The following is a 13123-nucleotide window of genomic DNA, read 5'->3' on the forward strand; positions in this document are numbered from 1 at the left end:
CTGACTTTAAATGGATTCCTGGTAACACCAAAGTGAAGGAGGGAGGAGAAGTACTGCTGTAAGTGCCAGATCTGGAGAGGAAATCAAGCCAAACAGCAACAAAAAGAGAGATCCTCTGAGGCACTTCAGTGACATGTGCCTCTGACTATACACAACACCTGACAAAAATCATGCTGCTGAAAAATAAAATTATTTCACCTTTTAGGTTCCATTAGAGACGACAATTAAGTTCAAGCACAACATCATAAAAACACAAAGTTCTTAGAAACACAGAATATCCTGAGTTGGAAGGGACCCACAAGGATCACCGAAATCCAACTCCTGGTCCTGCCCAGGACACCCCAACAATCCCACCCTGTCCCTGAGAGCATTGTCCAAACCCTCCTGGAGCTCTGGCAGCCTTGGGGCTGTGCCCACTGCCCTGGGGAGCCTGGGCAGTGCTCAACCAGCCTCTGGGGGAAGAACCTTTTGCTGAGATCCAACCTGAGCCTCCCCTGACACAGCTCCAGCCATTCCCTGGCTGCTGTCCCTGCTCACAAGGGTGAAGAGATGGAGCTGCAGACCCTGGTGAGGTCTGACCTCAGTCTCCTCCTCTCCAGCTGAACACACCAAATGCCCTCAGCTGCTCCTCATGTGGCCCCTCCAGACCCTGCCCCATCCTCATGTCCCTCCTCTGGACACTCTCCAACAGCTTTAGATCTTTCTGATATTGTGGCACCCAAAACTGCCCCCAGGACTCAAGGTGAGGCCGCCCCAGGGCAGAGCAGAGCGGGACAATCCCCTCCCTGATGCCCCAGGACAGGGATGTCTCTCCTGGCTGCCAGGGCACTGCTGACTCAGGGCCAACTGGGCACCCACCAGGACCCCCAGGGCCCTTCCCCTAGAGCTGCTCCCCAGCAGGTGTGACACAGGCAAAGTGAGCCAAAAAATCCAAGACAGGGCCCACCCCATGCTGGGGCATCTGAAAGGGGTGTTTGCCCTGTTCAGAGGAGACAGCAGAGATCTGTGTCATGCACCACAATAACTGTGTCCCTGCTGCTCCAAAGCCTCTCTTTTCCTTGGCCAGCTTCATTTTTAAGAAATGCCTTTTGGAAAGTGCCTGTGGAACAGAGATTTCAAAGGTTGGCTGAAAAAATTTCTAGGCAAATAATGCTGACCAGATTCTCCCCACACATGCACATGAAGTTTCTTCAGATCATAATGAGAGCAGTACTAAACAAACCCATTTCTCTCAGAAATTATACACTGTAACTTTCATAAACAACCATCTCCTCGTGCTGGCAGGGACTAAGGGTGGGAGCTGATTTTATCTCCTTTTCCAATTGTCCCAAGGCTTTAAAATTTCAGTTCCAGTCCTAAAATCTGAACTTATTCAGAATTCAGAAGAACACATGATGTTTATCTGATGGGCTGGCACCACATTTTCCTAAGGTCTTCGGAAAAAACACATTTTAATTCTTGTCTTAATTAAGTGGACCTAAGTCTCCATGGAAACCAGATGAGGGCATCCATCATGTGCCTAAAGATAAGAGGAACATTTATGAAATAAGTCTTCTCAATTCACCACCAGAAATAGATACTTGTGCTAATCCTGAGGGGAAAACAGAATAGTTGGCCAAGCTTCACAAATCAGATGGAAAAATTCCAGGGATTTGGGGTTCTGGAATCAGCACCACTGAACTCCCCAGCCTGGCACCGTGGGAAGGACACTCTGCACCAACCAGGTGCTCTCCAGAAACAAGGCCTTGCAAACCAAGTTCAGTTTCCTAGGACAACCGCCAAATCAAGTTTTCCCTTTAAAAAAGCTCTTAAAGAAGTTTGGCAACTCAACATGTGACTTGGAGATAGTCAAAATGATGGGCCACCTCTCGTGAAATGAAACCTAATTAAATCTTTGGCTTCATGGCGAAGGTGGAGATTTACCACCTCTTTCCAAGAATTTGGTTTCAGATCTCTAAATGTCCTCTTATTTTCAAATCCAATGATTTCAGAAGGGACATGATGTTCCTAAAATGTGTTTGGCACAAAATAAACAGATACTGGCACCATTAAATTTTCAGAGGCAAGGGAAGCCCCCTTTGCCAAGTCACTCACTGCCTGTATTACCTTGGAGATATCACCACATCGTGCTGGTGTGAACTTTTGACCAAAATACAAACAGAGCCCAAGGGAAAGAATTCCAATTTGCTGTTTCTCACTCGTCATTTTTCTTTCCAATTGTTAATTCAGATTTGGGATTATTTTTCAAATTGTGACAGTCAGAGAGCACCTTCTCCTTTGAGCTTATCTCTGCCCACAACCCAATTTAGTATCACCTGCAGTGAATTCCAAACTCTCACCATTAGAAACAGTCCAGCAGAATTTGGTTAATCTTTGTGCTCCAAGGGTGTTTTACTGAATTAAAAAATCAAGTCTTTTAACAACAGGTATATAATTCTATAAATGCTTTGGCTCATCACTCGCTCCCCAAGATCTGACCCTCTGACAGAAACAAGATCTTATTAAAGGCCCAGGAAAATATTTGAAGAAAAAACATTTTGGTATTCAGAGATACAAAATTCTTCATCACAGTTAAGATGAGAGTCTTATTTAAGAGCTTCTGCACATGGCTGTGAAACATGAAAGAATGGGAAAAGTAAGAAACTGTGGGAGAGCACAACTTTAGGCTTAAAAACAATGAGAGGAGGAAGAAGTTAAGAACTGCTCCTAATCTTAAAGCTAAATTTGGTTGTTATGGTACTCACCCTCTATATTTTTAAAAAGTGTTAAAAGCTTCTTTTGACAGCCCTTTAGGGAAGTAATTTGTGAAAAGTACTTTAAAGGGAGATTTATTTGAAAAATTATAATAGACCTTTGCAAGTGGAAGAATTATTGGCCCCTTGACTATCAGCAGAAACACTCAGCCCACTGCAGGTTGGAAACCTGGCAAACAGCAATATTTCAGAGGGTTTGAAGGAAATATGTAAGCAGGGAAAACTCTGCTGTGGCACAAAGCCCCTGCCTTCCCTCCAGCTCAGCTGTGCTCAAGAAGCAGGAATGGGAATCACACTCCCTGTGTAAATGGAGCCTTGGCAATTCTGGAAGTGGCCACTGGTTTTCAAACAGACTTCTCCACTCCAGAACACTGGACACAGCAATATAGGACAGATACTGAGCCATCAGTGTGTCAAAAAAGGAGGCAACAGAGATGGGGAAGGGCCTTGATTTGAAGGCGTGTGAGGACACTGAGGGCACTTGGTGTGTTCAGCTGGAGCAGAGGAGACTGAGGGGAGACCTCAGTGCAGTTCCACCTTCCTGGGCAGAGGCAGAGGAGGGGCAGGGACTGAGCTCTGCTCTGGGGGGACCAGGGACAGCAGCCAGGGAATGGCTGGAGCTGTGTCAGGGCAGGCTCAGGTTGGATCTCAGGCAAAGGTTCTTCCCCCAGAGGCTGGTTGGGCACTGCCCAGGCTCCCCAGGGCAGTGGGCACAGCCCCAAGGCTGCCAGAGCTCCAGGAGGGTTTGGATGATGCTCTGGGGCACAGGGGGTGACTCTTGGGGATGGGCCTGTGCAGGGCCAGGGGTTGGGCTGGATGATCCTTGTGTCCCTTCCAGCTCAGCACATTCTGGGATTCTGTGATTTATTTCCTAGTTCAGGCAAAGAGAGGCTTCAGTTCCTCTTGGTCACTTAAGGTCAGAGGCAGGAGCCCAGAGCTGACAGGTCCCTGCTTTACTCCACTTCCCAAGTGCCCCCAGGCCATGGATGGTGTTGAGGTTACTGCCAACACCTTAAATTCCTTAAATGCCAAGTGATGACAACCACCAACAACTGAAGTTTTTTCATGGGTTTATAGAAACAAGCACGGAAGGGAAAGCACAGAACTACAGGAAGTTTTCCCTGAACAGCCTTGATTCTGCTTCTCTATTCCTGTCTTCCTCCACCTGAGCCACACAGGAGTTCCCTGCGTGCCCCAGGAATATTTCACTTCCTTATGAATAGAAGCATTGGACAGAAACTACAAGAACCATAGGAAGAAGCAGCTGGATCACCAGGCAGCTTGGAATGGGCAGAAACTGCAGCAACAGCTCCCAGTTTGCTCTGTGCAGTGCAGAGAACACAACTCTGTCTCTTGACTTCCAAACACTGGGGTGTTTTCTCTCCATTTTGAACAGGAATTCAGCTCTGGGCTCTGAGCTCTTATTTACCAGGCTGTGTAGTGCAATTTTTTCTCCTAATTTGAGGGTTTAATATATTTATTGTTAATTTAATGAAATTCAGAGGTTTTTTTAGGAAGCATGCTCATGACTGTATGTTTTTAATGGCACACCCTTTCCCCACTCTCAGACTGACCATTTTTCTAGATTTATTATTGATATTGGGGATGAGAAAAGCATGGAGGGTTTGTTTTTTTCCTACTTATTTCATTCTAGCAAGAACTGTCCAATTCAGGAGCTTTGTTTCTGTGCACTGCACCAGCAAATCTACAGCAACTGAAGAATCACAGCATTAAAGAGCAGATTGGGACAGTTCAAAAGGCCTCAGAAAGTCCTCAGAACACCTTCAAGGAATTCTCCCATCTTTAACAGTAACAATCCCTACACAAATGTTCCACTTACACAAATATATATATGAGTTTCAGAAGACCATCCTTAAAAGTGTGAGTTACACTAACACCGAACTCTTTCAGTGGTCTGTGCAAAAGTTTTCATGCTGCTTTTTGCCCATTTTCTTTACAGAAAGCAAGAAAATATCACAGTGAGAGTTCCCCTAAATCCCATGGGCTTCTGCTGATTGCAGTATCACTCTCATTCCTTACAGGGAGAAGACATCAAATAACAAAGTGTATCATTCAGCTCACAGGTAAATATGAAGTTTGGCCATATCTTGCCTAGGCTGCATTTCATGCTTAGTTCTTTATCTCTGAAGGTTAATAAATTATGTAGCAAGGTTTATAAAAAGATATTTGAGAAGTATATTATGCCTTCCAGCAGATCCATTTCACAGCCAAGTTAAGAGCTCTGGATAATTTTGTTTCCTGAGTGCCAAGGAACACAAATTGCCATTTGCCATTGCTCAGTGATTCCATTAGTTCACATCTGTCTTCAACACCAAAACACGTGTTTCCCCACTAATGAATTTCAGACCAATAATTTCACATCCTGAAATGAATCCATGACAGTCTGGGGTGTAACTCCAGAGGGTTGTGGTGGGTACACAGCAAACAGAGCAAGACACATTTGCTGCCCGCAGGCAGAATATTGGGATTATCCTGATTTATCAGAAATACTTTTAAATGACCAAGCAAGCCCAACTCTGGAAATCTTAAACCAAGATGAGCAAAATTTTATATCCAAAATTTGCCACTGATGCCCCTGTGGGTTTATCATCATAGGCCTGGTTATTGTTCCCATCAAACCACTGGAGAGGGGAAAAATCCCACATGGTGAGCAAAGCTGGATTTGCAAAAGTCAGTCACTGCTCTAGAAGTACTAAGTTACATTTTAAATGACTGGAGTTTTAAGGCATTAACCTTCAGATCACTTCCTAAGGGAGTGTGACCAGTACACTGAACATTCAGCAATACATGGAAATGTTTGGCAGTCGTGTGCTCTATATCAGCTATTTTATTAAAATCCATAGTCCCAGAAGAGTTCCAAAAATTTTTAAGTGCAAAAAGGATGGTGTTAACACCACGTTAATGCCTGTGCTGTGGCAGTGAGTTGCTGAGAGCAGTAGTGACACAGATCCATTGCTCCAACATACACTCCCTCTGAAAGCCCCCCAGCGTGCACCATTGTCTGTCCTGCAGACACCTACCTACATCAGAACACCTACCTCTATATCCTGGATTATCTTCGGGTATAAGGACCTGTAAAATGAGTTGGGGGGCCCATCTGTTGGTCTGTTTTTAAACAGGTACTGATCCCTAGAAAGAAACAGAAACACAGTTTTCATTATATCACCAAGAATCCAAACTTCAAAGGGATGCAAAGCCTGCCCAGAACAAACCACTACAACATATTCTCACAGGATACCTGGGAGAATTTTTAGTATTGCTGTTACAACCCCTGTGACTGTGCAATTTGACAAGTATTTAAAATGTCCAAGATTAAAAAGATAACAGGTATTTTCCTTATGGTTTCCCAATTAGGATTCACTGCTCCACAAGGTTTCCAGGCAGCAGGTGTCCCTTGCTCTGTACAACATGCCTTGCTTTGCTCAGGCACACCACTAGAGAGCACAGGGAAACAGGTTTCTGAAGCAGAACATCTCTTCAGATACTTGGAAAGGACAGAAGAAGTCCACTGCCACAAACAGAAATGGTTTCTCTTCGAGAGGCTTCTGCAGCCCAAGCAGCTATTTTACACTGTAAGCAAAAAAGTTGAATTGGAAATACTTCATTTGAGAAAAAGCCCTGCAAACGTGCTGTCACTAGTTTTTGTGAGCTGATGGAATTGTTAGTTCTCCCTGCAAAACAGAAATTCCAAATTTGCAGAAAGCCTTAAGCAAGAAAGCAAGTGTGACAGACACGGGAGCACAAAAGGACAAGGCAGGGCAGGAAGGGGAGCTGACAGCTTTGCCCACAGCTACCCCCCAGTCCCTGGAGCTCAGCAATACCCATTTAGTATAGATTTCCTTTTTGGCAAAGCTCATTATTAGAGCATTGTAAAGGAGAGTTTAGCTGTGAAGGCACTTACCAACCCCTCCTCTCTGACAGCCCCTTCCACAGCGGGTCCGTGCGTACCATCCTCTCGATGAGCTTCTTCCAGAGCATTCCCTCCGAGATGACCCTCTGCCACTCCTTACACACCAGCTCTGCTGCACAGAGGGATCTGGCATCGAGATAGGAAAGGATGTTCTCTGCTATGTGATCTAAGCCTTGCTCTGCAAAGGAATAAAGGCAACCAGTCAGTTGGTGCACAGAGAACAACTGAACGAGCTTTGCAAACAGCCCAGAAATGCAGAGCTCTGGGGCACTGCAGGGACACCAGAGTCACCTGTCACACGGGCAAGCACCAGCTACAAACGACTGCAAACACACACCACAGCATCTCCATGTTTGGCACCTCCCCTGCTCTGCCTGTGGGACTGTCCCTCTGCCCTGCAGGGAGAATGAGCACAACAAGGCATCCAAAGGGCAGCAGGGCCAGGGAGGGGACTGTCCCCATCCACTCTGCTCTCCTGAGACCCCACCTGGAGCACTGGGCACAGTTCTCGTGCCCCCAACATAAGGAGCACATGGAACTGCTGGAGCTGAGGCCATGGTGTTGCTGAGGGGACTGGAGCACCTCCTCTGTGGAGACAGGCTGGGAGAGCTGGGGCTGCTCAGCCTGGAGGGAAGAAGGTTGTGTGGAGACCTCCCAGCACCTGCCGGTGTCTAAAGGGCTACAGGAATGCTGGAGAGGGACTTTCCATGAGGAACTGTAGAGACAGGACAAGGGGAATGGCTTCACACTCACAGAGAGTAGGTTTAAATTGGGTATTAGAAAGAAATTCCTCCCTGTGAGGGTGGGGAGGCCCTGCCACAGGTTGCCCAGAGAAGCTGTGGCTGCTCTGTCCCTGGAAGTGTCCAAGGCCAGGTTGGATGGGGCTTGGAGCAACCTGGGATAGTGGAAGGTGCCCCTGCCCATGGCAGTGGGCAGAACTGGATGACCTTTAAGGTCCCTTCCAACTCAAACCATTCTATGTGGTTCTGTGAACCCAAAATTCAGCAGAGTGCACAAGCAGCAGAATGCATTTTGCTACTTCTGGGCACAGAATGTGGGACACTTTGAGCACACAATCTCCCAGCACAGGGTCATCTTCCAGCACACACTTTACTAAGTAGCAGCAGTAACAAATTAAACTATTGATTCTTTGACCATTCCCTCACATGTAACACCAGGTAATTCGGCTCAAACATACAGGGCACCACAGAAACAGACACAGAGCACTGAAAGTGTGAGCACAGATTCTGCAGACACTTTCTTGCACCAAACACAGGGACATCCTTTCTATTTAAGCCCTCTTAAGAATCTGCTGGTGCCAAATCCACTCCTTAATTTTCCTCAGGATTCAAGTGGCAGAGCATATGCCAAAGGCACCATGCCCTGCAGCCTGATGTAAGGAGGGGAAATAATGAGTTGAACAGTTATTTGTTAACTGCAAATGGTGCTCTTATCCCAATTCAGGGATTACTGTTCCTAGATCCATACTTAGTGAAATTATTCCTGAACTACTTACACCAGAGGCTGGGGGGGTTGAGGCTTCGCCTCAGCAAGAGGGAAAAATAAAATCAAAAGCAGTAATTTTTTTTAAACAACTTCAAGTTGAGCAACTCAGATTGTAACATTCCATAAAGGATTTATTGAGGAGCCAATGGATGCAACTGGTTCTAGTATGAGAACCAGTTAAGAACCCTCAGGATCAGCAGCAGTTGAGTAACTCTCAAATCATGAGGGGCAACAGTGCAGCTTCTGCATCCTAAATTCCAGTGCAAAATAGACTTAGGTTAGCTTCCCAAAGATTTCCCAATGTATTTACAACAGCCATACAAATGGATATTATCTCGGCATCTTTCCTGCAGCTGCTGCTCTCCCACTCTCAGGGCACAGAGGTGTGAGTTTGGGCACTGCCCATCAGAGTGAGCTCAGCAGGGAACCACAGGAGAACTCCCAGGTAACAGGACATGACTCCAAGCAAAAGCCTTTGGCCAGTACTCATCCCAGGAACATCCCCCTGGGAGCTCCAACGCTGTGATTCCACCTGCAGCATCAGGATGTTGGTCAACAAGCAAGAGCTACCACAGAACCCCAGAACAGTTTGGGTTGGAAGGGATCTCAAAGCTCATCTCATTCCATGGGCAGGGACACCTTCCAGGCTGCTCCAGGCCCCACTGTCTGGGGACTAGGGACACACCACCATTCCCTTCGAAGATCCCAGAAGCAGCCTGGTAACCCCTGTGATCCTTTCATACCACAGTAGGGTCACAGTTAGGTATGAAGTGCTCTCAACCCCAGCACATTCCAGACTGCCAGAAGGGGGGCCTGGCCTGTTGATCCAGGACTACATAAGGCAACGTGCTACAAGAGATTATTTCACAGCTCTCAGTTAATACTTCTCCAGGAGCACTGGGCACTTCAACTGGAACTGGCACAAGAAATAAACACGCCAATAAATAGGATTATTGCAGTGAGCTGCCAGCACAGACCAATGAGGACACCAACCAGGTGAACACTGCACGTGTTTGCCTCTGCCCAGACCTCGTCTCCTGCTGCAGGTGCCTGGTTTAAAAACAGGATTGCAGTTGAGCAAAGGTCCATACACAGAAACCACTTCAATAATGTGCTTGCACTAAATTTAAACAGCAATCAAACTTTTCTTGTCCATGTTCTAACTACAGTGTCATGGGTCCCACAAAAAGTCACTCGTAAGTCTGTTATTTATTTCAAAGGACCTGCAATTTTGCTTTCCCCAAAACTCCCCTGAATCTGAGATCTTGAATAACTCCATTTTCATGAGTAACATACACCAGTTGGCCAAGCATGAAAAGAATCTGTCAAAGCAGGAGATGACGACCTTTTTAATTTTCCACTTTATCTCATGACAGCCTACTTTAGGCTTCAAATAGTCCTGGAAAACGAAAGGAACTCCTGTTAATTTCTGAAGGAATTAAGAAAGTGTGTTCATACAGTCCTCCACTGCATGCTAAACTTGGCATGGCCTCTGTAAAAATGAACAGCAACAGAAAGGAGAAGCCAATACATGTAGTTTTATTCATTTATTCATTTCTTCTACATAATTTAGAGAACTAAAAAAAGGCTTTAAAGGATGGTGAAAGCTCCTACAATGTAAACTGGGTTTATACAAATTTTTCAACACCAGTCATAATAACAGATTCAAATAACTGAAACGTAACAATGTCCAAATAACTGGTGGGTCTCAAATCTCACCACTTCCAAAAAAGAAAATTCTCTCTTAACACCACCGTGTCTCAGAGCAGCTTTAAGCTGCCCCACCTCCTACATCAGCAGTCTGAGGAAAATACCAGGGCATTTTAAATCCACTGGAACAGTGGCCTGCCAGTCTGCCACATCCCAGTCTTGCTAGTCAAAACAGCTCCGAGATTCTAGATGCTGTTCACTTGGGATGTATTTATCTTACTGTGATGCCATGTAATCCGAAACAGTTCTCGAGGCTTTTGCAGAAAATATAATCATTGCAAGGTCCCTTTCAAGAGTCAGTCTAAAATTATGAAGCCTTAGGTACCAAGACAACAAATTAATTCATTATGAAAGTGGAGGACATGGATGGTTAAAATGAACAAACAGGTCTGCTGAGTAAAGCACTTCTGATTGTGAAGGTTCCAGATGTGAACAGGGCACACACCACATTCTAACAGGAACTCATCCAACAGTTATTTTAGAATTTAGTACCAAAGAGTCGTGTTCAAAAACACAAGAACAACCTATCACAGAATCCCAGACTGGGTCAGGCTGGAAGGGCCCACAGTGGCTCATCTGGTCCCACCTCCCTGCCCAGCAGGGCCATCCCACAGCACATGGCACAGGATTGTGCCCACACAGCTCTGCAAGATCTCCAGTCAGGAGACTCCACACCCTCTCTGCTCTCTCTCCAGGGCTGGGTCACTGCCCAGCAAAGAAGTTCTTCCTCCTGTCCAGCTGCAACTTCCTGGGCATCAGTTCCTGCCCGTTCCTCCTGGGCCATTGCTGGGCCCCCCGAGCAGAGCCTGCTCCAGCCTCTGCCCCCTCCCTGCAGCCCCTGACACAGCCTGGGGAGGGCCCCTCTCAGGCTCTGCTCTGGAGGCTGAACAGCCCCAGCTCCCTCAGCCTTTGCTGCTCCCAGAGCTGCTCCAGCCCTTGGGCATCTCCGCAGCCTGCGCTGGCCCCGCTGCAGGAGCTCCCTGGCCCTGCTGTGCTGAGGAGCCCGAGCTGGGCCCAGCCCTGCAGATGTGCCTGCCCAGGGCTGGCCAGAGGGGCAGGATCCCCTCCCTGCCCTGCTCCAAGGCTCTTCCTGATGCCCCCAGGATCCCATTGGCCTCCTTGGCCCCCAGGACACACGGCTGGGCAGAGCAAGTGACTCTGTGGTCCATCTCTAACCCTGCACTCACAACAGAGCTCTCCCTGTTCAGGACATTGTGAAGGGGAAGGATTTTCTACACAAAGCACAGCAGTTCCCAGAGCAAACAGTGCAAAGGACACGGCAATTATCCCCTGTAACTGCAAACCCCATGTGAGCAGAGCACTACACCGAGGTTCCTGGACAAAAGGTGTTTCAGGCTCCCATTTCACTGCAGCATTTTTCTTCCAACAGCCAATATCCACCATCTGACCTGAGCTCACCTCCCCCTCCCTCTGCAGAGGCTGTTAGTGCACTCACTGTCCTGCACATGTACTAAAGGTGTATTATTTACCTCCCACAGGAACATTTAGTCAAGTCATTGGGTAATAAAGAGACTACGGTGCTAAGAACTGTCAGAATTGATCACTCAGTTCCATCAGGCTGCTACATTTCATGGGTACTAATTAAACAGAAAAAATAATGACAGCAAAACTTGGAACAAGTTTGAAGAAACCAGAGGTAAACACTAAAGAGTTACAGATAATTTCAGCAGACCCAGCAATTACTGAAAAGTGAGGAGAACACCATGATGCCAACAGGATTTCTGCAATATGGGGCAGAGTGACAAGGACACGGACTTTCAGCTTCCATCTCTCCTGGAGATCCCAGGATGCTGTCTGGTCCCTTCCCTGTGACAGGCATTTAGAACCAGCAGTGGTGTGGCAGGGGAGCACACACACATCAAACCAACCTTTTCAGATGTCCTGAACTCCCCTTTGTTAGAAGAAAAACACAGCCCAGCTATGGCTGGGTTCCAGAACAGCCAGGAGCACACGACAGACAAATCTGCCAATGTCTGCACTCTTCAGGTGGCAAATTCTCTATTCCTGCATCCCTAAGATTGTAGGAGACTGAGCAAAGGAATGATGCAAAGTTCACCACATAAATGTCTGGAGAGCCAAAGGAACAGCTGTCCTTGGCACATGGGGGTCAAAACACTACCCATGTTTTGAAACAATTCTCAAGGTTTTTCCAGAAAATATAATTATTGCAAGGTCACTTTGAAGAGTCAGTTTAAAATCATGAATCCTCAGATATCATAATGGCAAACAAACTGACTATGGAAGTGGAGGACACAGTGATCCCTAGTGAAGGTTGGACAGCAGGATCAGTGCTGAACAGGGACCCAGCTGCTGGATGCTGTTGTCATGCCCAAGGTGAGAAGTGTAATTTTGCCCAATTAGCATAATTTATAAACCAACAATAACATGTGTACTGAACTCCTTAGGTGAGAGAAACTGAAAAGAGCACTGAGCAAGCCCTAACTGTGCCCTTCTTTCAGCCATGGACTGAGGAGGGGCTGTGGGAGGGACAGGGCAGCCACGCTGGCACAGCAATGTGGTGCTCACACCTCACTTATAGTTCTGAGCAACTTTTGAAATGTAGAGATCATGAACATGTCAGATATGAAATCAACAATTCCTAAAGGAGAAAGTGATGGATAAATAGAAGATGCTCAAATGACATGGAGGCAGCTTCAGGGTGAGCTAATTGTGGCCTTCCAGTACCCAAAGGAGCCAACAGGAGGATGGAGAGGACAAGGACCTGGAGGGACAGGACAAGGGGGAATGGCTTCACTCTGCCAGAGGACAGGGTTAGATGGGATATTGGGAAGAAATTGTTCCCTGTGAGGGTGGGGAGGCCCTGGCACAGGTTGCCCAGAGAAGCTGTGGCTGCCGCTGGATCCCTGGAAGTGTCCAAGGCCAGGTTGGACAGGGCTTGGAGCAACCTGGGATGGTGGAAGGTGTCCCTGCCCATGTCAGGTGGTGGGACTGGATGGTCTTTAGGGTCCCTTCCAACCCAACCATTCTGTGATTCCATGACATTCATGGATAAAAAAATATTGTAAGAATTTATCTGTTACTGCCATCTCCTGGCAACAAACTAAACAATCCTCCTGCCCTGAAGGAGAGATGGATGAGAACTCCAAGGAGCTGTAAAGTTACCCACAACCAACCCAAGGCCACACTGCAGAGCATCCTTTTAACCAAACATGTGCCTGGTTCTGTGGTTTTTTGCTGCTGT

The 13123-nt window shown here is 46.8% G+C and overlaps 1 protein-coding gene across 4 annotated transcripts in view; it reads right to left on the reverse strand.

The window, feature by feature from the left end:
* FBXW11 (F-box and WD repeat domain containing 11) overlaps positions 1-13123 on the reverse strand; it is a 79337-nt gene that overhangs the window by 18237 nt on the left and 47977 nt on the right. For all 4 annotated transcript variants that reach the window (XM_064671406.1, XM_064671404.1, XM_064671405.1 and 1 more), the window contains 2 exons: positions 6676-6862; positions 5813-5903 (listed from right to left, as the gene is read on the reverse strand). In XM_064671406.1, coding sequence (XP_064527476.1) covers positions 5813-5903; positions 6676-6862 — 278 coding nt within the window. The remainder of the gene's footprint in view (positions 1-5812; positions 5904-6675; positions 6863-13123) is intronic.

The sequence above is a fragment of the Pseudopipra pipra genome, chromosome 15 (genome assembly GCF_036250125.1).
Source record: "Pseudopipra pipra isolate bDixPip1 chromosome 15, bDixPip1.hap1, whole genome shotgun sequence".
Classification (NCBI taxonomy): domain Eukaryota; kingdom Metazoa; phylum Chordata; class Aves; order Passeriformes; family Pipridae; genus Pseudopipra; species Pseudopipra pipra.